The sequence below is a fragment of the Aegilops tauschii genome, chromosome 1 (genome assembly GCF_002575655.3).
Source record: "Aegilops tauschii subsp. strangulata cultivar AL8/78 chromosome 1, Aet v6.0, whole genome shotgun sequence".
Taxonomy (NCBI): domain Eukaryota; kingdom Viridiplantae; phylum Streptophyta; class Magnoliopsida; order Poales; family Poaceae; genus Aegilops; species Aegilops tauschii.
Window position 1 is genome coordinate 257,109,804 of NC_053035.3, and position 26,387 is coordinate 257,136,190.

Here is a 26,387-nt window from a genome sequence, read left to right on the forward strand (position 1 = left end):
AATGTTAAAAATGGGACTAATCCAAAATCTGCAGGCAGCTCAAGTTTATATGCATTATCATTTATTTTCTCTAACACCTTAAAAGGATCATCAGCATGTGGCATTAGCTTTGATTTGCGCAAATTAGGAAACCTATCCTTACGCAAATGTAACCAAACAAGATCTCCAGGTGCAAAGACAACATGTTTTCTACCCTTATCTCCAGCAAGTTTATATTTAGCATTCATACGCTCAATGTTTTCCTTAGTTAACTCATGCATTTTTAAGATCAATTCAGCACGTTGTTTAGCATCAAAATTAACCTTCTCCGAAGATGGAAGAGGCAACAAATCAATGGGTGCACGAGGTAGGAAACCATACACAATTTCAAATGGGCACATCTTAGTAGTAGAATGCAACGAACGATTATAAGCAAATTCAATATGAGGCAAGCATTCTTCCCACATTTTCTTATTATTCTTCAAAACAGCCCTAAGCATAGTAGACAATGTTCTATTGACTACTTCAGTTTGACCATCAGTTTGGGGTGACAAGTAGTACTAAAAAGCAGTTTAGTCCCCAACTTAGCCCATAAACATCTCCAAAAGTGGCTAAGAAATTTAGTATCACAATCTGAAACAATAGTATTTGGCACACCATGCAAGCGAATAATTTCACGAAAGAACAAATCAGCAACATTAACAGCATCATCGCTTTTATGACATGGTATAAAGTGTGCCATTTTCGAGAACCTATCCACGACAACAAATATGCTATCCCTCCCCTTCTTTGTTCGAGGTAAACCTAAAACAAAGTCCATAGATATATCCTGTAACGCCCGGGGAATCAAGCTACAGTAATCCCACGCTAATCATGCCACGTCACTTTGGTTACTGTTGCTAACCTCGCAATGATTCGAAAACGTTTCAAAATTTAAATTCAAAATAAGTCAAACAATTAAAGTTTTCATAAGTGGAAACAAAAATGCTCGGGCGGTGCCGAATATTACAAAAATAATTATAGTAAAGGAAACACAAATTTATAAAATTCTTAAGTACTGTAAAATTAAATAAAACAGAAAAGGAGAATAAACAAAAGAAATAAAAACAGAAAACAAGCAAATAAAAAAAAGGCAACCCCCCCCCGCTGAGCCCTTTGGCCCAGCTGGCCATCCACGCGGGCCCCCAGCCGCCCGAATGGGCCGGCCCACCCCGCGCCCCCCTCTCCCCTTATCCACTCCCCGGTACCCCTCACCCCCACCGACACTCCCCCCCACCCCCGAAATATCTCCTCCTCCTCCCTCCCCCGATCCAGAACGGGATCGAGAGGAGGCCACCGTCGCCGACCGCCCCCGCCGGCCTCGCCCTCGCCTCGCCGGAGCGCTGCCCCGCCGGCCTGCCTTTGCCTCCTCGCCGGCCTGCACCCCGACACCGCGTCGCCGTCGTCCTCAACTGCTCCCCGCGCCCCGCTGCCAGTCCCCCTACGGCCACAGTGAGCACCGCCGCGCCTCGTCCTCCTCTCCTTCCCTTGCCCCGCCGCGCGGCCCGCGCCGCAGCCTCGCGCTCGGCCATGCCCGTGTCGCCCAAGCTTCGGCCGTTGGCCGCGGTCCGCCCCCCCTCGAGCACGTGCGCCCGCTGCCGACGCTACCTGCTGCTGCTCCCGTCGCCGTCGCGTGCAGGCCCATGGCCTCGACCGCGCCCCCCCTCGCTGCTTCTTCCCCCCCACGCCCGACCTCCCGGCCGCGCGCCCGCGCGCCCCCCCTGGCCGCCCGCCTACAGCTTCGCCGGCGGACGCCCGCTAGCTCGGGTGCCCCGGCCTCGCCCTACCCCGGCCGGCGCCCTGCCCGCCGGCGCCCCTCTGGGTGCCGCGGCGCACACTAACGGGCGCCCGCGCCCGCGCCCGTAACCCGCACCCGCATCGCCCCCTCTGGGCCACTGCCAAACGGGGCCCGCGCCCCCCCACACAGAACGTTTACAAAAAAAAAGAGGGAAATGAAATGAAAAATAAAAATAAATAATAATAATAATAATAATAACAATAATAAAAACAATAAATTAATTAATAAAAATTAATGAATAAATAAATAAAGAAAATAAAAATAAAAATAAAAATAGTCTTAATTAATTAACTAAATTAATTAAGTTAATTAATCCTGTTTAAATTAATCTAATTAGGTAATTAATTTAATTAAACAGTAATTATTTAGCTAAACCCTAATTAACCTAAACAGAGAATGACAGGTGGGTCCCACTGGACCCACATGTCAGTTTGACTTAGTCAACCCCTGTTGACTGCTGATGTCAGCATGACATCATGCTGATGTCATAAATCCAAATTTCGAATTAAATTAAATAATTAATTAAATTCCAGAAATTAATAAAATCTTTAGAAAATCATATATTTTAATCCGTAACTCGGATTAAAATATTTTCAACATGAAAGTTGCTCAGAACGACGAGACGAATCCGAATACGCAGTCCGTTCGTCCACCACACCTCCCTAACCTATCGAACTAGCAACTTTCCCCCTCCGGTCCGTCTGTCCGAAAACGCGAAACATCGGGAATACTTCCCGGATGTTCCCCCCCTTCGCCGGTACCACCTACTGTCGCATTAGGACACACCTAGCACCGTTGTCATGTCACACATCGCCATGCTTATGTTTGCATTGTATTTACTGTTTCTTCCCCCCTCTTCTCTCCGGTAGACTACGAGACCGACACTGTTGCTGCCCAGTTCGACTACGGAGTCGACGACCCCTCCTACTTGCCAGAGCAACCAGGCAAGCCCCCCCTTGATGACCAGATATCGCCTATTCTTCTCTATACTGCTTGCATTAGAGTAGTGTAGCATGTTACTGCTTTCCGATATCCTATCCTGATGCATAGCCTATCCTTGCTACTACTGTTGTTACCTTTACCCGCAATCCTACATGCTTAGTATAGGATGCTAGTTTTCCATCAGTGGCCCTACATTCTCGTCCGTCTGCTGTGCTATACTATCGGGTCGCGATCACCTGGGCGGTGATCACGGGTATATACTTATATACTATATACATGACACATGTGATGACTAAAGTCGGGTCGGCTCGTAGGAGTACCCGCAAGTGGATCTTTGTGGCGGAGCGACAGGGCAGGTTGAGACCGCCTAGGTGAGAGGTGGGCCTGGCCCTGGTCGGCGTTCGCGGATACTTAACACGCTTAACGAGATCTTGGTATTTGATCTGAGTCTGGCCATTTGGTCTATACGCACTAGCCATCTACGCGGGAGTAGTTATGGGTATCCCGGCGTCGTGGTATCAGCCGAAGCCTTCGTGACGTCAGCGACTGAGTGGCGCGCGCCGGATTGGACTGGAACGCCACTAGGCTAGGTCTGCTTCCGGCCGCGTACGCAACATGCAGGTGTGCATAGGGCGATGGGCCCAGACCCCTGCGCGCATAGGGTTAGACCGGCGTGCTGACCTCTCTGTTGTGCTTAGGTGGGGCTGCGACGCGTTGATCTTACGAGGCCGGGCATGACCCAGAAAAGTGTGTCCGGCCAAATGGGATCGAGCGTGTTGGGTTATGTGGTGCACCCCTGCAGGGAAGTTTATCTATTCGAATAGCCGTGTCCCTCGGTAAAAGGACGACCCGGAGTTGTACCTTGACCTTATGACAACTAGAACTGGATACTGAATAAAATACACCCTTCCAAGTGCCAAATACAACCCGGTGATCGCTCTCTAACAGGGCGACGAGGAGGGGATCGCCGGGTAGGATTATGCTATGCGATGCTACTTGGAGGACTTCAATCTACTCTCTTCTACATGCTGCAAGATGGAGATGACCAGAAGCGTAGTCCTCGACAGGACTAGCTATCCCCCTTTTATTCTGGCATTCTGCAGTTCAGTCCACTGATATGCCCCTTTACACATATACCCATGCATATGTAGTATAGCTCCTTGCTTGCGAGTACTTTGGATGAGTACTCACGGTTGCTTCTCTCCCTCTTTTCCCCCTTTTCCTTTCTATCTGGTTGTCGCAACCAGATGTTGGAGTCCAGGAGCCAGACGCCACCGTCGACGAAGACACCTACGACACTGGAGGTGCCTACTACTACGTGCAGCCCGCTGACGACGATCAGGAGTAGTTAGGAGGTTCCCAGGCAGGAGGCCTGCGCCTCGTTCGATCTATATCCCAGTTTGTGCTAGCCTTCTTAAGGCAAACTTGTTTAACTTATGTCTGTACTCAGATATTGTTGCTTCCGCTGACTCGTCTGTGATCGAGCACTTGTATTCGAGCCCTCGAGGCCCCTGGCTTGTATTATGATGCTTGTATGACTTATTTATGTTTTAGAGTTGTGTTGTGATATCTTCCCGTGAGTCCCTGATCTTGGTCGTACACATTTGCGTGCATGATTAGTGTACGGTCAAATCGGGGGCGTCACATATCCTCCCAAGGAACACTAGGTACAGGCAAAGGCATATATAAACCATGAGGATTGAGTCGTGACTTAGCTTTTTGACATGTAGTGCAGCGAGCAACAAAACGCTCAACATCCCGTCTCATCTTTGGCCAAAAGAAATGTGTAGCAAGTATATCCTCCGTCTTCTTCACACCAAAGTGTCCCATTAGTCCTCCTCCATGCGCCTCCTGCAACAACAAAAGACGAACGGAGCTAGCTGGAATGCATAGCTTGTTAGCACGAAACACAAATCCATCGTTAACGACAAACTTGTTCCATGTTCTACCTTCTTTACAATTCTGCAATACATCTTTAAATTCAGTATCATGCACATATTGATCTTTGATGGTCTCCAAACCAAATATTTTAAAGTCAGATTGTGAAAGCATAGTATAACGACGAGACAATGCATCAGCAATAACATTTTCTTTACCCTTCTTGTGTTTAATGACATAAGGGAAAGTCTCAATGAATTCAACCCATTTAGCATGTCTACGGTTCAGTTTTGCTTGACTTTTAATGTGTTTCAAAGATTCATGATCAGAATGTATAACAAATTCTTTGGGCCATAAATAATGTTGCCATGTTTCTAAGGTCCGAACAAGAGCATATAATTCTTTATCATAAGTAGAATAGTTCAGACTAGGCCCACTCAATTTTTCAGAAAAGTATGCAACAGGTTTGCCATCTTGTAATAACACACCTCCTAATCCAATTCCACTAGCATCACATTCAACCTCAAAAGTCTTATTAAAATCAGGAAGTAGGAGTAAAGGAGCATGTGTCAACTTATCTTTCAATATCGTGAAGGCTTCTTCCTGTGCGGTACCCCAAACAAAAGGCACATCCTTCTTTGTAAGCTCATTGAGAGGTGCAGCAATGGTGCTAAAATCTCTCACAAAACGCCTATAGAAACCAGCGAGTCCAAGAAAACTCCTCACTTGTGTGACCGTTTTGGGCTGCGGCCAACTCTCAATAGCTTCAATCTTGGCTTTATCAACTTCAATTCCCTGTGGAGTAACAACATAGCCAAGAAAAGATACTCGGTCAGTGCAAAAGGTGCACTTCCCAAGGTTACCAAACAAACGTGCATCACGTAGAGCAATAAAAACAGCACGTAAATGTTCCAAATATTCTTCCAAAGATCTGCTATAAATCAGTATATCGTGAAAATAGACTACCACAAATCGTCCAATGAAAGCACGCAAAACTTCGTTCATTAGTCTCATGAAAGTACTAGGTGCATTAGTTAACCCAAAAGGCATGACTAACCACTCATATAAACCAAACTTAGTTTTAAATGTTGTTTTCCATTCATCTCCCAATTTCTTACGAATTTGATGATATCCACTACGCAAATCAACTTTGGAGAATATTGTAGAGCCACTCAATTCATCAAGCATATCATCTAGCCTAGGAATAGGATGACGATAACGAATAGTAATATTATTAATGCCTCTACAATCAACACACATACGCGACGTACCATCCTTTTTAGGCACTAGTATAATAGGAACAGCACAAGGACTAAGAGATTCGCGTATATAACCTTTGTCGAGCAGCTCCTATACTTGACGCATAATCTCCTTCGTCTCCTCTAGATTGGTACGGTATGGTGCACGGTTGGGTAGTGATGCACCGGGAATTAAGTCAATTTGATGCTCAATCCCTTGAATAGGTGGTAATCCCGGTGGCACGTCTTGTGGGAAGACGTCAGCGAAATCCTGCAAAATGTTAGTGACAGCAGGGGCAAAGAGGAAGGCACATCCTCGAATGAAAATAATGTCTCTTTGCACACAAAAGCATAGCAAACAGATTTGCTAAAATCTAGCTCATCAATATCAGATTTGGTGGCAAGTAAACATGCACTTTTCAATTTAATTTTAGAAGCAACACCAGATGGTTTATTATTAGGCTTTATTTGTTGCTCAAATTCTTTTGCCACAATCTGATTTTCACTCTTATTTTTCTCCTATTTTGCTTTATTAGCTCTATTAATATCATCTTTCAAAATGGAATCAAGTCATAGGAAGCAAAGTAATATTTTTATCCTTATGAACAAGAGTATACTGATTGTTTCTACCATGGTGTACAGAATTTTTATCAAATTGCCATGGTCTACCAAGTAATAAGGAACATGCTTGCACAGGTACCACATCACAATCAACATAATCAACATATGTAGAGATACTAAAATGCACACGAACAGTACGCGTTACCTTAACCTTGCCGCTGTTGTTGAACCATTGGATGTAGCAAGGATGTGGATGTGGTCTTGTGGTGAGAGATAGCTTCTCCACCATTCCCATGCTAGCCAAGTTGTTGCAGCTCCCTCCATCTATGATGACGCGAATAGAACGTTCCTTCACAACTCCCTTTGTATGGAATAAATTATGCCTCTGATTTTGCTCAGCTTGTGTAACCTGCACACTCAAAACACGTTGAGAAACTAAACATTCATACCTGTCAGCATCTTCAGCAGCCATGTATTGCGTCTCATGATCAGAATCATCTCCACCGTGTTCTTCATGTGTAATAATAGCCAAAGTCTCCTCATCATAGTCACTAGCGGACTCATACCCACCATCCTTAGTAGCAATCATCACACACTGAGATTTGCATTCTCTCGCAAAATGTCCTCTTCCCTTACAACAACGATAAATAATATCACTTGTGTGCCCTGTTGACGCCATGGAAGAAGAGCTCTGCGCTGGCCCGGCAGGTGTGCTCTTAGCAGAGAGTGCTGGTTGTGCCTGCTTTCTTGTATCACGGTTGGAGGTGGCACCTGATGGAGGTGATGGTGCAGTGGAAGTAGAGGATGCACGTGGTGTCCATGATGAAGGTCGACCTGCAGAAAAGTTAGTTCGCGCCAATGCCTGTCGATCATGCACTTCACGTTCAGCTTTACAAGCAAGATGGAATAAACGAGTGATATTATTATACTCCTTATACTCTAGAATGGTATGAATCTCTCTATTTAATCCACCCATAAAACATGCAAGCATAGCTTCATTCTCCTCAACAATACCACATCTAATCATGCCAGTTTGTAATTCTTGATAATATTCTTCTACATAATTTTTTCCTTGTCTTAAATGCTGCAATTTTTGAATTAATTCACGTTGATAATATGGTGGAACCCAACGAGTACGCATAGCAGTTTTCAAAGCAGCCCAAGTAGCTGGAACAGGATATAATCTACAATGTTCAGACCACCAAACACATGCAAAGCTAGTGAAAGCACAAACAGCAGCAGGAACACGTCTCTCCTCAGGATATTGTAAACATGTAAATTGTTGTTCAGTTTCTAACTCCCAAGTAAGATATATATCAGGAACATATCTACCCTCAAATGGTGGAATATGCAATTTTAGTTTAGGGAGATGGTCATGATCTCGTACCTGAGGGGGAGCCCTAACATTGCCATTATTTGCATGTGGACGACCTGGTGGTTGTGGTGCTGGTGGTTGCACGTAGTTCTGATTTTGATCAACCTCATCCTCGTAATCTCCCGCATAATCATCCTCCGCATCAGCAGCAGGAGCCACAGAAGTATCAACAGCAGCACCAATAGTTTGGCCAGGCTGAAGAAGGACACGGCTCGCTCGGCAGAGGGCTGTTTAGCGACGTGGAGGTAGTTGTTGTTGTTGCAGAGGTGCGGCAGGTGCAACCGGTGGTGGAAGACGCGCAAGCAGTTCATTAAATCTATTGTCGAGCTTTGTTTCGAATGTCTTCTCAAGTCCAGTGATCTTCTCCATGGCCTCTTCAAAATTGTTCAACACATCTTGCACCTGTTCAGTCATCATTTGCTGAAACTTATCATGAAGCTCCTTATTCGTTAAGTTCTCCCAGTCAATCTCGTCACCTTGTGATCCTGGCATGGTTAGCAGCAATAGAAACACACAAGAATATGATCCTACAGACTACTAACAAGTGGTGGTGGTGGTGGGTGTCACAAATCCGTCAAGCAAATCTCAAATTCTACCAGTTCTTACCCAGCAGCAGGCGGTGATCGGCAACCGTTGTAGTCAAAACTCTCAAAGCTTAGATAGAGCGATTACCAGGGAGAGTCAAACGCACGACGTAGATGTATGTGGAGCTGGGAAGGCTTATAATATGGTAGCAAAAGGGTCAGCAATAATCAATTCAGAGATGCAGAGTTAAATAAACACTCAACGACGGTACTGTGCTGGTCCTAGGCTAGACCGTGCTAGAGACGCGAGCCTAGAACACTAACAAAATCACGGCGCTGCACGTAAACAAGGGAAAAGCACACTCTGGAATTATTTTTTCGCTCTGTTTTTTTTGGCGCTCTTTTTTTTTGCGAAAAATCACTATAATGGCGAGTGCCTCAAAACTCTTCCTAGGTCAAACTGACAGGATGGGCACGAAATTTTTTTGACTTTTTTTTTCAGAAATCAGGGCAGCGACAACGAAAAAGTGCGACAAAAAATCACTATGATGGCACGTGGCTCAAAAGACTCAGAAAAGCCTAAAAATAGGATAGGGAAAAAATATTTTCGGTCGCCGAAATTTTGGCCTAAAAACTGCCCGGGGGTCTCCAGACTCATTTTTTCCGAGACCTACTCAGGCAAGGAAACACGAAATGGAAAAAAAGATGGATCTCGAAAATAAACCTGATATGAAAAGAACTCGGATTGGTGGTGGATATATGGTGGTAGGATATGGTAGCGGTGGTGGTATATGGATACGGATTCAGAGCGGTGGCGGATAAGCGGTGGTGGTAGCTGGCAGGGGCGATGATGATGGTGCGGCGGCGGCGTGACAACTTATGACCAGAACTCGAAACTCTAAAAGACTAGACTCTAAGACCAGCAACTTGACACGACGATGCAACCGCAAATTCAACAAAGCAAAAACCCTAAAAAGATTATGCAAAGGCTCAGATTGGTTCTGATATGATGAACTAACCCTAATTTTTTTGTGGCTTTTTCGTGGACTGTAGGTATGAAGAACAGACTCGGTCTAAACTACGAAAAACTGTAAAATCTCACCGAGCAACCTGAAAATCTGATACCACTTGATAGAGGCAAAGGTGTCCCGATGTTTCGATGAGATGGTGGCTATCATTTTCTGAGGGAGTCGACCTTGACAATCCGACTACAAACGTGAGAGGCGTCGCGCCTTAGCAATCGCTAAACCAACTTTCGAGGGTTATTGACCACGCCGGAGCACGATCAACCTGACCACGAGGGCCTGTTTCCTGCGAGCAAACGAAGAACAAGCAAGAAACTAATATTGCAATCTAGATATTGCGAATATAAGAGGAAAGCTTTATTAATGAAGGTGGGGTTCTGTGACGTCTTGGTCTGGTCGTTGAACACAAACTAAGTACGCGAAGTTGCAACTATGGCGAACTTTTGATCTAAACAAAACCCAAAGTCTAAACAATGCCCTAGGGGCTGTATATATGGAGGAAGAGGTGGATTTCGTGGCCCTTGGAGGAGGGGTCCGAAACCCACCCTAACTCTTGTTTCCCCACACATACGGACTCTAAAAATAGCCTATATTGAAGTATTTTGAAATTACATGGGCCTGGCCCAAAAATAAGGTGACGCGGCACCTAGAATAGCCTCTGGATGAAAATTATAAGTGGCATCTTGTATATTTCGTCCAAGGCTTCATGCACTCATTATAGTGGCTTCAAAGTCCTGAAATCATCACTTGAAACTCTGTTCTTGTCTCCCTTGCGCATGCCATCAACTCCATGATTGTTCTTGCTCAAATGTTCATCCTTCTCCAAGCTAGGCCCTTCATTTGTAAGCAAAACAAATGTATCCAATTTAGGCAGCATCATATTCTCATGAACATTAGAATCATTACCAAGAAACGGAAGTACCTGGTAATTTAATTGGCGTGCGCGAGCTCTAGTAATCGGTCCAGTATGTATAGTAGCAGGGGTTGTGGGTCTAACAATGGTATTGATGTCCTCATCAATATGCACATGGTGTCATATTTGCTATCCAAAGCTCTGAGAATCTTCTTAATGATGATTTTTTCCCATCATTGCTTCGCTTCCTAAGCCGACAATCTAATTTGTAATGATTTCTAGCCTAGAGTACATCTCGGCAATGCCTTCACCATCCTTCATCCTGAACTTGTATAGCCGACCTTGTAGGACATCAACCTTGGACTCCTTCACAGACTCGGCACCTTCATGCATTTCCAAATTCATTTGCACTTTCAAGACGACTAATCTTGTTGAATTCTTCTGGGCACAAAGCACTGAAGAGGATGTCAAATGTTTGAGAATTATGTTGGATCATGTGGTTGCTTCAGGATCCGGAACTTTTCCACCTTGGAAGAATTCACCTTGCAAACCAATGTGAACATTAGCCCAAACGGTGGGATTATGAGCAAGAATATGCATTCTCATCTGATGTTTCCAACTAGAAAAATTTGAACCATCAAAGTAAGGACCTCTACAATGATAACTTCCCTCGCTAGAAGCCATATTCTCCGAGGTGGTTAAGACAAAGCAAAGAGTCAACTTACCAAGGATTCACCAATGGAGAACCTTGCTAAGGAGACCAAATCTCTGATTCCACTTGTATGATCGAGAAGTATGTTCAGAGGGGAGGGGTGAATAGATTACTAAGCCAAAAGATGCACTCCTTTTCTAAATTTTAATTTCCATGCCACTTTTAGCCTTTTATAGCAATCTATCAAGCACATGCAAGTGAAGGTAAAACAAGTAGAGTTGGAGATACGCAAACATGAGTTGGCTTAGTGAAGATATTTCCCATGGTTCAGATAGTGAGATATCTTACATCCACGTTGATGGGGTCTTTGACTCATGAAGGTTCTAAGTGTTGGAATTATGCCCTAGAGGCAACAATATTTATATAATTATATTTCCATATTCATAATTAAAGAGTTTATATTCTATGTTATAACTGTTATGATCCTGGAACATGCGATTCAGTGGAAAACTCGTATGCACATGTGGAATGATAAACGGTTATATGTAAGATTCCTAGTCTTGTCTCTAGGACTAGATCAAGTGTTGTTGGTGATCATGTTTTCCGGATCTTAGGATATCATTTAAGTGTGAAACGATAGTCCTAAAACAACATTGAGATTATGACATTGGAAGAACGATCATATTGAATCGACCCAAATTTGTCTGTTACGGATTGAGTAATATCGTCTATAATCAATTGTAATAACACTGAGTGTTTAACATGTGATTTTTCTCCTTAGACCATGAGAGCATCCTAGTCACTTTCGTACCATATGGTGAGCTTTGGGATTGCTCAAACGTCACCTGTAGCACGGTGATCATAACGACAACTTACGGGTTCATCGAAAAGTTTGACAAAGGGACTAGATAGCTCGAGAGTGGGATTTGCTCCTCCGAGGATGGAGAGATATTCTTAGGGCCCCCTCGGTGTGACGGCATCCATCATCATCTGTCTAGACACAGGTGACTACGTCACGGGGATGCTGGAACACGATAACGAGGAAAAAATGAACAAAACCGGTAACAAGGATTTCGGTATAGTGAGCATGTGTTTACTCAGGAGGATATCGATGCATCTCGAGTTTTCTAAAGTATCGCAAAGCAAACGGAACATCAAATGATAACCAAAGGTTCACTCGAATATAATTCGTGTGCTCATAGTGATCGATATGGGCATCCACGGTTCCGTTATCGGTCATTGAACGAAGGGGTTTCGTTAATGTCTATGAGTTACCGAACCTACGTGGTCACAAGCTTCAGGCAATCACGATCTGTTTAGTATTAGTAGGATGGGAGTGATGAGAATATATTTGTAAAATTGTTTCATTCATATATGGAATAGTTCCGAGAGGGCTCGGAAGCGTTTCGGGGTCACCGGAAGGGTTTCGGTGAATATTGGGTAATACCGATAATAATATATAGGTGGAAAATGTTTCAGGGATGTTAAATTATATATAAAATGGTCTGAAAATATTTAAAATAATTTTATATTTAATTTAATATCAACAAGCCTTAAAAGGCTAAGAGGTGAAAGGCAACTTGGGCCACAAGGGCCCAAGTGGGGGAGGCGCCCCCTTTGCCATGGAAGGAGGCCTAATTGGAGAGTGGGGAGGACTCTTCCTCCCCTCCTTGGCCGGCACCCCAAGGAGGGACTTTCCCTCCTTGGTGGATACCCTCTCCCTCCCCTCCAACCTATATATACTAGAGGTTTTGCATCGTTTCAACACACAAGTTTTGGATCCTGATAACCCACAAGTATAGGGGATCACAACAGTTTTCGAGGGTAGAGTATTCAACCCAAATTTATAGATTCGACACAAGGGGAGCCAAAGAATATTTGTAAGTATTAACATTTGAGTTGTCAATTCAACCACACCTGGAGATTAATTATCTGCAGCAAAGTGATCAGTAGCAAAGTAGTATGATAGTTTTGATAATAGCAGCAGCAACAGTAGTAACGGTAACAGTGATAGCAGTAATTTTGTGACAAGTGCAACAGTAACGATAGCAGTGGTAACTTAGCAGGAACAATATTAAAGCGTAGGCATTGGACCGGTGATTTGTTGGATGATATTCATCATGTGACAGTCTTAACTTAGGGCGATACGGCACTAGCTCCAGTTAATATATAATGTAGGCATGTATTCCGTAAATAGTCATACGTGCTTATGGAATGAACTTGGATGACATCTTTTGTCCTACCCTCCCGTGACAGTGGGGTCCTATTGGAAACTAACGGATATTAAGGCCTCCTTTTAATAGAGAACCGGAATAAAGCATTAACACACGGTGAATACATGAACTCCTCAAACTATGGTCATCACCGGGAGTGGTCCCGACTATTGTCACTCCAGGGTTGCCAGATCATAACACGTAGTAGGTGACTATAACTTGCAAGATAGGATCTAGAACATGGATATAATGGTGATAACATAAACGGTTCAGATCTGAAATCATGGCACCCGGGCCCAAAGTGACAAGCATTAAGCATGGCAAAGTCATAGCAACATCAATCTCAGAACATAGTGGATACTAGGGATCAAGCCTTAACAAAACTAACTAGATTACATGATGAATCACATCCAACTCCTCACTGACCAGCGAGCCTACGAAGGAATTACTCACTCCCGGTGGGGAGCATCATGGAATTGGCGATGGAGAAGGGTTGGTGATGACGAAGATCGAAGATCCCGCTCTCCGGAGCCCCAAACGGACTCCAGATCTGGCCTCCCAATGAAGAGCAGGAGGTGACGGTGGCTCCATCTCGTGGAACACGATAATTCTTTCTCCCTGATTTTTTCTGGAAATATGTGATTTTATAGCGTCGGTTTCAGGGTCTGCGGGGCCACCAGGTGGGGACAACCCACCTGGGCGCGCTTGGAGGGGGGCGCGCCCTGGTGGGCTGTGCCCACCCAGGTGCCCCCCTCCGGTGGTTCTTGGCTCCAGAAATTCTCTTTTATTATATAAAAAATCCTCGCAAAGTTTCGTTCCATTCCGAGAACTTTTATTTCTGCACAAAAACAACACCATGGTAGTTCTGCTGAAAACAGCGTCAGTCCGGGGTTAGTTTCATTCAAATCATGCAAATTAGAGTCCAAAATAAAAGGAAAAACATTAGGAAAAGTAGATACGTTGGAGACGTATCAGAGCCTCCTCTAGTTCTTCTAGTTCTAGTTCTAGTTGGTCCTAGTTGACTAATTAGAGCTAGACTAATACTCTAATCCTCATAATTAGAAGCCATGTGTGGTTCTAATCTCCTCTCTCTAAACTTTCGGTGACGATTAGCTCTGGACGACGAAGCGTTGTCGTATCGTGAAGGCTGCACACTTGCAACCAAGTAGAGAGGTCTTGCTTTCGGTCTTCCATTCGAGGGACTGTTCATGGGCGGTTTGCGGGATCGTTCATCGACAGTTCGAGAGACTCCAAGTACAACCTACACCAACATGTTCTTCTTCCACTGCAACTCGGTGACGGTAACGATCATGATCCCAACCTGTTAGGCATCTTCATATTGACCTTGGGTGTGCGTAGGCGCTATTTTTTTTGTTTTCTACTGCATTTTCCAACAATATGATCACAAGGATCTTTGCTACGAGATTACACAAAGGAATGGTTCATGAAGGACACTCACCCATGAAGGGTCCTTGATGGAGTAACCAATCTATTCCACCATGGCGTACACCCACGAAGGACTAGCCTCAGGAAGGTAGATCTTCACAAAGTAGGCGATCTCCAAGTCCTTACAAACTTTTTGGGTTGTTCATATATTTGAAGATTTCCAAGAACCTAGCAGATCTAGGAAGACACACACCCTCGAAAAGTAATAAGATACAAGTTGTTTGGTGATGAATCCCTTGCTCTTGTGCTTCAAAAGATAATCTCGTCAACACTCAGACTCTCTTAATATTTGACTATTGGATTGGAGAAGGTAGGAGTGGAAAGCAAGAGAGGATTAGATCTCAAAGGATTGGCATGGATGGTTGTGGTAGAAAGCCCTTTGAAATCAACACAAGGAGGTGGATTTATCTCTCAGAACATGTGATGGGAGTGGATTTTGCTTCAAGTGAGCTGTTTGGATAGGTGAAGGTATAAATAGGAGGGACGAAAATCTAACCTTTACCAAATTTATTACATAGCTCAAAAGCTCCAAAGTGACCAGCTTGGATGTTCCAACATGAACATAGGTAGCAACTTTCAGATGCTTCATATGGTCCGACCATAAAGCATTTGGAAGCTCTGAGGTGTACACTTGGGCAGTAGCACACTTTCTGTTGTTGCTTTAGAAATTCCAACATATTTGCTTCGGAAATTTCTGTAGGTTTGCTTTGAAGATTCTGACATGGCAACATTAGGTTTACGAGTAGATTTGGTGATTCCAAGTGGAGTACTTGGAGGCTCTAAATGGGGTAGGTTTATGCAACGGCTAAATCTAGTTAATGTTTCGGTGATTCCGACCGGAAGAACTCGGAAGATATATTGGAATCATTAAAGGAACTTGAGGGTCCTTGAAGTTTGATCGGATGGAGCAAGAAGCTCATCACTACAACCTCATCCCCTTTTGATAGAATTGGCATGCCTATGGGTTCAATCTTAGATCACTAAAATGAAAAAGAGGAATCCTCTGGCTTGGCCAATAGTTGTCTTGATGCATTTTGTAGGGGTCACATTCTATTCCTTTGTTTCACCCACAAGGAACATTTCTTGAAATAAAGCTTGTAGGTGGCATTAGTTCCTTGAGATATGCTGATATCAATTACCAAAATCCACCAAGCGGATTAAATGCACTTAATTTGACAATGTTTTTAAGATTATTTGGAGTAACCTATTAATAAAGTGCCAACCCATGTCTGTCATTGTTTACGTTTTCAAGGCAAATAGATATGTTACAAAATTCAGAAAAAACACGAGAGAAGTTTGGAGTCCTAGCGGCCAAATGGGCCAAGCCAACCACCCATGTGGGTCTTAGGGTCCCTAGGCACCCATGTAGGCTCCCTGGACATGACAACACCTAGGAAGTGTCTGATGGCTTATATATACCTAAAGAACAGCTTGAGATTTTTGCTGGATTTTTGTATGTTGCCACCACTACCTGTTATTAGGTGATCTTTGTTTTAACCCTTATCTTGCCCAGAAGCGGGTGCTCGTGCCCGGCGTCGAGCCAACCAATGGCAACACCCAGTAGTTTCCTCCGACGTGGACTTGTATGTCCGCTGACGGCAGCTAAAAAGGGCGTGAATAAAAAACTTACCTTCGATCTAGGAAGACTCTCCAGCTAACGAATCTTTCGATCTAGGAGGGGGAATTCCACATTAGATGTTCAAGGCGTCCAATAGCTGCCCAAACTCACACGCGAGCGAGGAGATCGATCTGTGTGGACTGGCCCATTTAGCTACCATAGTGTGGTTTTCCCTGTGCTGTTTTTTTCGTTTTCTTTATCTTTTTAGGTATTCTTTTGTTTTTTTGTTTTTTTCCTATTTCTGTTACTCTTTTTTTAGTAATTCACATTTTTTAAATCAAAAATTGTTGAGACTTTAAAAAATTACTGGAGTTTGAATTTTTTCATCTTTTTCAAAAACTACTTGCGTTTTAAGAAAAATGTTGGGAATTTTAAAAGATTTGACTTTTCTATTTTTTTAAATCTTCAAAATCATTAAGAATTTTAAGAGTCATTTGAAATTTTCAAAAACTGTTTGGATTTTTTAAAAGTTGCATTTTCCAAATTCTTTGTGTTTTTAAAAAATATTTGGAATTATTCGAAAATTGTTCAGTTTTTCTAAAAAATGTATGGAATTCTCAAATTTCTGGAAAAATTTGAAGAAAAATTGAAAATTTCGAAAAAATAATAAAATTTAGAAATTGTTCACAAGTTTTTTGAGAATCGAAAATGTGAAAAATTGTTCTCGCTTTATAAAATTCAAAAATTAAAAAATTTCACGTTTTCAAAAGATGTTCACTTTGTTTCAAAATTTGTTCACATTTTTTTGAACTTGAGCTACAGTAAAGTCACATGCTGTAGGGCCCGATGCTACAGTAGGATCTGCATACTAAAGTGAGCCCATGGCGCTATAGTACCGCCAATGGGCCGGCCAGTTGAACTGCCCATGTGTGAGTTGCCCCCTTATTGAAAGGCCAGTGTAGTCCTGGCCATGTCCGGCCCGGCCCTGTCGGCCCACCCAGGCCCAACACTAAAATCCAGGGCCTAGGCCCGATGGGCTTGCCCGATGGGCTTGCCCGTGGGCCGGGCTTGGGCTTGAGTTTTGAGCCCACCAGCAGGGCCTGGACGGGCTTGGGCTTGGCATATTGGCATTTTAAGGAAGAGGCCCGGCCCATGGCCCTAAGCCCTAAGGGCTTTTCGGGGCTTTTTACCAGATGGGTCGGGCTTGGGCTTGAAAAGTAGGCCTGATGGTAGGGCATGGGAGGGCCTGGGCCTCAGTTTTCTGCCGTGGGCTTTTTAAGGCCCGACCCAGGCCCGGCCCTGCCCGGCCCATGGCCAGGTATAGGCCAGTGATACGCGCCGGACCGTCGGCCAAATTTTCGGCCGGTCAAACTGCACACGCACGATTTAAATAGCTACAACCGTACGATGGTCTTCCTTCCCTCAGTTGTTTCGTCAAGAAAACAAACAAAAAGTCATGGCAGCCATCATCAAGTACAACCCGTGATCCTCCGTGGACATCAGCCAGCTCGCCGTGCGTCCTCGCCTGCCTGCCTCGTCGCTAATCGCCACCCTCGTCGCTGGTGGTCGTCATCGCATCCCCGTCCTCACCGATTCCAGCAGGATGTCGCCTCCCCTCGTAGCAAAACGATGCCGTCGTAGCAAAATGCCCGACGTCTTTGTCGTTGCAGCACCTAGCCGCCGCCGTCGTATCACGCCCGTCGCCGCGCCACCGTGCCTCCGGCCGCAACACTCTGTGTCGCCGCTCGCACTGAGTTGAAGCTTTTTCTCATGCTGGTTGAAGTTTTTTTTCAGGCCGGTTGAAGCTTTTTTCCACCCGCCGACGCTTGCTGCACGGGGTTGAACGAACGACGGCTGCCAATGAACACCATTTAAGTGGATGTAGCAGAAATTCACGCTGGTTGTAGCAAAAAACAGTGACAGCTGCAGCAAAAGCGTTGTCGTCGCCGTCCCAGGTCACAACTCCGCCATTAATGAATGTAGCAAATCCCTCGTTGGTTGTAGCAAAAGCAGACGACAGTTGCAGCAAATAACCATCGCCGTCGTTGTGCGTCGTAGCTCCACCGTTAGTGGATGTAGCAAAAAATGTCGCTGGTTCCAGCATCCCGCGACGCGGTCGCAACATGCAGCACTAGCCGCCCTTGAGCTCGCAGCTCCATGATGGTCTGGGCATGGCTATGGTTGCCACAGTCACATCACTGACAAAAACGGATGCAGCTTCGCGGGACTGTGGTTGCAGCTTCTTCTCCCATCTCCGTTGGAGCTTCAGCCAGCAGTGGTGAACTGGATCTTGAAGACGACCTGAGGAAGAAGACAAAGAGGAAGGCTGAGAAAAATAAACAAGCGGTCGTGATGGGCCAAAGCCCAAAGGCAGATGGTGGGCCAAGGAGGAAAAATAACAACGTGAAACATGTACTGGGAGACGTGTGTGCGCTGGATCCCCTACGTGATCGAGTGGCGTGCATGCGACCAGCCGAAGCTTCAGCCGGTGCGCCGTTGCCAAACGTTTGCCTTATTGAGAACAAGCGTTCAATAGGAGCTAGTTCAAAGGAAATGGCAAAATTACTACGTATCATCATGGCAAACGTTGTCTGCATGGCTAGTCCAAGAAAAAACAATGGTATTGGCAAAAGAGCTAAATTGCCATGGCAAATTTAGGAAAATTAAGTTTTTATAAAATAAAAAATATCAAGGAAAATTAACCATGTAGGCAATGGCACATGAGGAGAAAAAAAACTACTTGAATCATGGCAACCTATACCAGAAGTGCTACAAAATTCAATTTAGCTACTTTTCAGTCAGCTGATTTTCCATTTTTGGGTCAGTCGATTTTTCACCCGTTGATTTTGTTCTGTGATTCGTTCTGTACCATGAGTTGTTTCGGTTGTGTAAAAATTGACTGAACCTTGAAGTGGATCAGTCGTATCGTTATTGGGCCGATGCCTCGACCCCGATATCCTATTCCTTCGCCCGTTTAGCTGCAGCCCAGCCCGTAGAGAAAAGTCGCTCTCTCTGTCGTCTCTTCTTCTGCTTCACTCCTCTTCTCCTCTCTTATCCACTCTCTTCGCTGCTCTTTGCCCCCATTGCCCCCCACCTCTGACCGTGGAGGCTTTGTGCTTCATTGCCCCCCCAATTCATTTCTTTTTTCTGTATGATTCATTTGCTATTTTAAGTCATTCATTTGTTGTTTCTGTTGATATCTATTTTGCAGGGATTTCGAGGTGTCACTGGTTAGGGTTTTCTCTGCTTGCTGTGAGGTCTGCTAGGGGAGGCTTTAGGTATGTGTTCTTCCATTTCTTTTTTGCTTTTGATTTCTCCCTATGATTTATAGATCTTGGTTAGGTATACAAGAAGCTTTGAGAGCAGTCGTTGAAATCACTAGCCTGAAGACTGAACCAACATTGATTTTGTTTAAGGAATACCATTGCAGTCCCTTCTCTTAATCAAGTGTGTTCTGATGCATGGTTCAGTTCTCTTTTGTCAATTTCTATCTGACTTAAGGCGTTTAACTTTTGAATTGACATATTCTACAACTCTGTAACCGATTGTCTGAAGCTAGCATTGACTGCAACTAGGATACTAACATGTACAATTGTCAGCCTCGTCAATGTTAAACTGTATGCACTTGACAGATTTCAACCAAATGGTTGTACAACTAGATTCATAGTTAAGCCTGAATTTAGGTGGGTTTTGTTTGACTCTGAAAGTGCCATTTGGTCACTTGGTGTGGTATCTCAACTCTTCTATTTGAGAATAAATAACACTATTCATCTCAAAATGATATAAACTTGGTGTGGCGTATTTTTTTTGTTAGTTGTGTTGGTGTGCAATTTTCATGTCATTTGATTAGTTTTATGTTTAGTTTTCCCAAGGGTTTATGTCCCAAGGTCTTGAAGATATCAACAGTGACAAGAGCCCAGCTTCGAGTTCCTTTTGTTCCATCGGACATCGTGGTGTTCTGTGTAGTCCCCACTACACTCCTGGTGGTGATGCTAGTGGATCTGGTGGTGATGCTGGTGCTGCTGCGGCTTCCTGCTCTGTTTGAAGCGTATGGTTCAAGCTCGGTCTTAAGACATATTGGGTCTGCTTTTGGAACTGTATGCCTTATAGGCAGCTAGTACGATGTCGTCTTTAGATTTTGTAGTAGTTTGTCCCATGTTGTCAAGTTGAACTGTCACCTCTTAGTTACCTAGGTTGAATTTGCTTTTGCAATCTAGTTGTGTAATGTTTGCGACCACTACTGAATATCATTGAAATTAGTGGCAAAACTTTGGTCTGTCGTTTTATTATTTGGCTATTATAAAAAAAATTGTAGGCTATGTAGTGGTCATCTTCTTTGTTTTTAATTTGAAAAGTTGGGGTACTCTGTCCCTATCTTTGTCAATTTGAACATGTAATATTTCCTTGTGTTTATTTCAAACTTCTACAACTGTGATTTTGAGCTTGCTGATATTGTTTTGTTGCAGGTCACAGTGCATTCTTCCAATCTTTGAAGATAAGTTGGAATTCAAGGTAGAAAATATTTTGTGGAATGCCACTTCCTATAGGTATTTTGGTCGTTTATAGTTTCTTAAAATTCATATTTTTTGCAATGCTCATTACTGATTGTCTTCATAGTTACTTCCCATAGTAATGTTAACGTTCCTTCTTTGTTTTCTCCCATGTCTCTTTTCTGACATCTGTGCAACATGTAATGTTATGATAGTGCCACAACCTGAGCAAGTGATTTTCCCTTGGCGACAACTTTCTCCACTAATCCTTTCTGCTAGTTATCCATTTGTACAACTCTTTGGACGTGCAAATGCAATATTCAGACTTCTTAGTTTTATAATTTTGTTTTTCAAAATTATTATATTCCAACCATAACAATGGTTTTTCATGTTGATAGCAACTTTAGCATGCAAATCTAATTCCTTACATTATAGTCATTGTTGATGCTTACCTTGTGTTTTTGTTGGTTGTATCATGAGAATGCACTTGCTGATATTCCTGTTGTGTAATTTTTGGCACCTACATAAGCAATTTCAGATTATTAGTTATTTTTTGGGTAACTTAAACTAGAGTTTTGAAACTTCTGCCTCTGCATCCATTTTTATTCAGTGTTCCTCACCTTGTTGACAGTATGGTCTGCTCCACCATGAAGTTGTTGTTGCTCATAATGAAGTTGTGCAACTTCTGTAGGTTGCATATGCAATTATCTTTTTAATATCTTGATATGACATGAAAGCATAGTACTAATTGATGCAATGGTAGCATAATGACTTCCATGGTGTCGCAGCAGCGCTGTTCCTTCTGATTTTGAATCTCTGTATCCTGCAAATGCAATTTCGATATAATTAGTGTCATCATGTGGAAGTTAATCGTAATGCTAATGGCTGGCAGCCATGACAACCAAAACAGTGGCTATTGCAATTGTCTGCTGACGCAACAGTGGTGTCTGTCAGCAAGATTTTATACCCTGTTCATCTCCTTGTTGATAATATGTTTTGCTACTGCATGTTGGTGTTGTTGCTGATACTTATTCTGTGCAACTTCTTTATCGTGCATCAGCAATTAAGATAACCAGATTCATTAGCAATATGTTTTTCCATAGTTAACAACTGGATACTGTAATAGGAATGGTTGCTACGGCAACAAAATTTGTGTCTACACTTATGTTTATGATTTCGATTTTTATCTTCAGGAAGGGTAATAGGCTTCCCAAAATTCATTCATCTATAGAAAAACTTCATTATATTCTTTCTTTTGCATTTGGAAGGGTAATAGGCTTCCCAAAATTCATTCAACTATAGAAAAACTTCATTCTATTCTATCTTTTGCATTGGGAAGGGTAACATGCTTCCCAAAATTAATTCCTCTATAAAAAACTTAATTCTATTATGTCATTTGCTTTTGCATTTTATCTTTATCTATTGATTTTAGTTTATGTTTAGTTTATGCTTAGTTTCTTCAGACTATGTAGTAGGTTCCGACTTTGATGAAGTACCTGAAGTTTTCTATGTTGTCCTTGATGAGGAATGCTTCAGGAGGATGATGAGTTGTATTAATCATTTCTTTTATAGTTTGACTTATTTTGTAGATATCAATCTATGTGTATGTGTTTACTTAGCCACTGCATTTTTTCATGGCTAATATGAAACCTGTGTATTTTAGGTGTTGTTCCCCATCCTATGTCTTGATTGTCTTTGTAATTAGTTATATAGATGGAACTATAATTTGTCTTTCCATGATCTAAATCCAGTTGACATTGATCAATTATGCAAGTATAATTATAATCGTGAATACAGTGAGGTACTCTGTATTACATATAGCTTGAATTCTTTTGTACATATCAATGTATCTGCTTCCAATAAAACCTAAATCAGCATATCAACAAGGCTAATATGAATCTTGCTGTTGTAAAATGTGTGCAAGTTTAGTATGATTAACATGCAATTTTTATTTGTAGTCTTTGAATTTATGAATTAGGCTTTTGCTGTAATTATAGTTGTACTCATAGTCATGCTCATGCATTTTATTACTTGCAGTAATGAGAATGCAATAATTAGGTTTAGGTAGATTTTTGCAAGTACATCGATCCTTTCTCTTTTGAAGTTGTTTTCTATATTTCTTGGGTTTTTTTTTGCGTTGACTTGTTCTTGTTATGGCTATCTCTCTGAATATGCAAATTTAATTCTAACATAGACAACTTCTTTAGGGAGCTGTACTGCCGAAACTTTTAGTTTGACAACTTCTTTAGCCCTAGATGTGATAGTTATATTTCTGTAAGTATGTATGCATGCTTGTATTTATAGTTCTTGCGTGTTGCTGTTGAAGAACAAGTGAAAGTTTAGTTCTCTGAATATGCAAATTCAAAATTCTGCCATGAGGGTGTTGTTCTGATTTTACTTGTAGTTAAATAATTTCTAGCACAAGCAGGTCAAGATGTTGTAGTATGCATGCTCATAGTATAGTTCTTCTATATTGCTACTCAACAACAACTGCAAGCTTAGTTTTCTGAATATGTAAATTTAGTTAGTTCATGGATATTTTAGATTCTGGCTTCAGGGAGGTGTTCAGCCTTAACTGTAGTTTAACAATTTTTCTAGTATAACTAGGTGATTTTTATACATATCTATGCATGCTCACACTACACTTCTTTGTATGTTGCTTTTGATCAACAACTGCAAGTTTCCCCGCAAAAAAAAACAACAACTGCAAGTTTAGTTTTCTGATTGTGCAAATTCAGTATGTGCATGCAATTTTTAGATTATGCCTGCAGGTAGGTGTTCTGCCTTGACTATAGTTAAACATTTTGTAGTACAAATAGGTGAAAATGGTCAAAATGCTGTGGTTATCTTTTTGTACATATGTATGCGTGCTAGTACTATACTTTATTGTATGTTACTTTTGGTCAAAAACTGCAAATTTAGTTATCTGAATATGCAAATTCAGTATATGCATGGAAATTTTAGATTCTGATTTCAGGATGGTGTTCTGCTTTAACTGTAGTTAAACAATTTGTAGTACAACTAGGTGAAGATCTTGTGGTTATCTTTTTGTACATATGTATGCATGCTAGCACTATACTTCTTTGTATGTTGCTTTTGGTCAACAACTGCAAGTTTAGTTCTCTGAATATGCAAATTCAATTCCTTCTTGGAATTTTTAAATTCTGCCTTTAGGGAGGTGTTCTGTTTTTAAATTCTGAATATGTCAGGTCGTCACATAAGATGCAGCAGCAAAATCAAAACACAGAAGGCAGAAGATGGCAAGAGAATTTTCAAGATATCAAAATCAAAATCAAAACACCAAATTGTCAGGTTGTCACATATTGTCAGGCCCTTTTTTTTGGGCTGGACAGAAGGCAAAAGAGGGCAAGAGAATTTTTTCAGCCAGTTTGGTTGTTGGGCTGATTGACTGACCCTAACTTTGGGTCAGTCAGTTTTCTTCTGTCCTCTTTTCTTTTCCTTTGTTGTAGTAATCAACTGACCACATTCTACAATCAGTCGATTGACCTGTAGCCGCTCCTTGCAAATTACCCTATATCATAAGAAAAAAATACTATGTTAAAAAATGGTTGATTTGCATTATAAATCATGCTGACTGGGTACTTGAAACTATATATGAATGTAGCCGAATACACGTTCAAATTTGATTTTGTTTACAATACTTCACTAAATGTTCAAGCTTGTGGGACAATGTCCTGGTCTCAATCAAATGACTCACCTGTCCTAAAATATGGGCATAGTGATAGCAAATCATGGTTGAACTGAATTTTCAAAAAAAAAAAAATCATGGTTGAACTGAATGTAGCATGGCTTGCTGGCTACATAGAGCACCCCCCCGCGTCCCTTGTATACTTTTAGCGCTATATTGATGGAATAAAACTCCCTAGTTTACCCGCAAAAAAGTCATAAAATATGAAGTATTAATAATACAAAAGCCAGTCTAGATAACGTACACAAGCACAAAAGATGAACTCAGATAGAGATACAGTGAAGAATCGGGAGCTAGCATTTCTTGTGTAATACGTACGAGAGAAGTAGTATAGTACTATAACAGTACAACAGGATACCAATATCAAACTGAGACAGACACCAACAAGATAAACTCGCACTACCATCCATATAGGTAGTTTATTGTGCTGCGTACTCGACAAAGTACGTACCCTTCGAGATTAGCAACGACACTGACACTTGACTTGACTCCATCGATATGGGATACGGCGCCGTGAGCAACTGCCGTACTTCTGGCCGCCGGCGGCTGCCGAGACTGCTCACGGGTGAATACATGGTCTCAGGCGTCGGACCATGTGACGGGCACCTCGCCGATGTCGCTGTCGAGCCCGAGCGCCTTCCACACGGCTTCCGTGGTGTCCACGATGTTGGTCTTGCAGCCGTGGTTGGAGTCGCACTCATCCACCACCTTGGCCTGCACGGTGCGCCCGTTCTTCTTGCTGGTGATGTTGATCATCTTGCCGCACCGGCGTCCGCCCGCGTACCACCTCGTCGACAGCGCCACGATCATGTCCTTGTCGCTGTGGTATTTGCCGTCGCACTCCGACGGTGCGCCGCCGTCCTCGCCTTTCTGGAACCCGTTCACCGTCATCACGCCAGGCGTGCCGCCGCCGCCGCCGCCGCCACCGCTGCCGCCCGGCGACGGGCAGTGGGGTTTCTTGTGCTTGTGGACCATGCCTGGCACGGAGTCGTCCTCGCCGACGCAGGGGTCCGGCTTGGCGTGGTGCCGGGCCACGGATAACGTGGACAGCTGCAGTAAGATCACAAGCATGGCCACGACCGCGAGCCTCGTGTTCGCCATGGCTAAGCTTCTGCCAGCTTACCTGCTGCCCTTTGACTTGACTTGCTGTGGGTGGTGATGAGTTGTGGCTGGTTCGAGGAGTTTATATAGGCGCACGTACGTATATACCGATACTCTCTCGGTGTGCTCGATACAGGCCTAAAATGGCTGCGTTAGATGACAACTGAATTGTAGAGATGAGTTCGTTTGGATTACATGGTGTCGCTAATATTACAGCGGTAATAACTGAGGGCAGAACACAGCAGGTCGCTCTTGGTAGAGAGAACGTACCAGTTTTCACTACTCCAAGCAGAGAAAATTCCAAAATCAAAGCTTTCTAATCGTGATATACTACGATATGACTAGATGAGCAAGAGCCAAGTGTATCGTAGTTGGTGGTGTGTCCAATGTACGTCAATACTATTATGTGTAAATGTTGTTTAATCCCGTACGCGAGCCGTCTGGAGAGTTCTTTTTAGTAAAATGCAGGAACTCTACCGAAGAGGAAGGACACGCAAATACGGGGGCACGCACTTCGTGGGCCGTTAATCTACGTGGAGATTCGCGACATTGGTTATGTATACGCACAATTTTAGTCTCATTTATGTATGTAATTCATTCGTATATAAAGCCGATATACATGTCGGTCTCTGGTCTGATACTGTTTGGTGTGGGTCTCAAAAACAAAGAACGGGAAGATATGAACTAATATAGGACAGAAAAACGATTCGTTCATTAAGCCATTGTTGTGTTGTTCTTCTTAGTTCTTCTTTCTTCTTATCTTCCTGTTCCACGAAATATCCATGGTTAAGCCGACTTTGAATCGGTCCTTGCATATTGAAGGTCTCGAAGATAAGAACACATACGGCAGTATGTAGATAGGAAAAGGGACAAATTTCTTGGAGAAGTTTATTTTCTTATCTAAACGCAGAGATCATCTTCTTTCTTTACGGATTCGAAGGGCTTCAAACATAAGAACGCCTGCATAAATATGATGCTTCAAAAAGGTACAAACTGCTTTGAAAAG

General features: G+C 42.9%; 1 protein-coding gene and 1 long non-coding RNA gene across 5 annotated transcripts; one reads left to right on the top strand and one right to left on the bottom strand.

Moving 5' to 3' along the window:
* Positions 1–18,559: 18,559 nt before the first annotated feature.
* On the top strand, positions 18,560–24,341 carry LOC109745699 (uncharacterized). 4 transcript variants are annotated; one of them, XR_012180869.1, is made up of 4 exons: positions 18,643–19,359; positions 19,944–20,129; positions 20,548–20,628; positions 23,781–24,341. It is a non-coding gene; the product is annotated as an uncharacterized lncRNA (long non-coding RNA). The 4 variants fall into 4 exon arrangements; XR_012180870.1 differs by having other exon boundaries at positions 18,647–19,359; positions 20,548–20,593; XR_005771416.3 differs by lacking the exon at positions 23,781–24,341 and having other exon boundaries at positions 18,923–19,359; positions 20,548–22,314.
* A 213-nt stretch (positions 24,342–24,554) lies between these two features.
* Positions 24,555–25,567, bottom strand: LOC109745697 (putative ripening-related protein 6). The gene has a single exon (XM_040394271.3). It carries the CDS (start codon positions 25,379–25,381, stop codon positions 24,860–24,862), a length of 522 nt encoding a protein of 173 aa, XP_040250205.1. The 5' UTR covers positions 25,382–25,567; the 3' UTR covers positions 24,555–24,859.
* Positions 25,568–26,387: the final 820 nt, after the last annotated feature.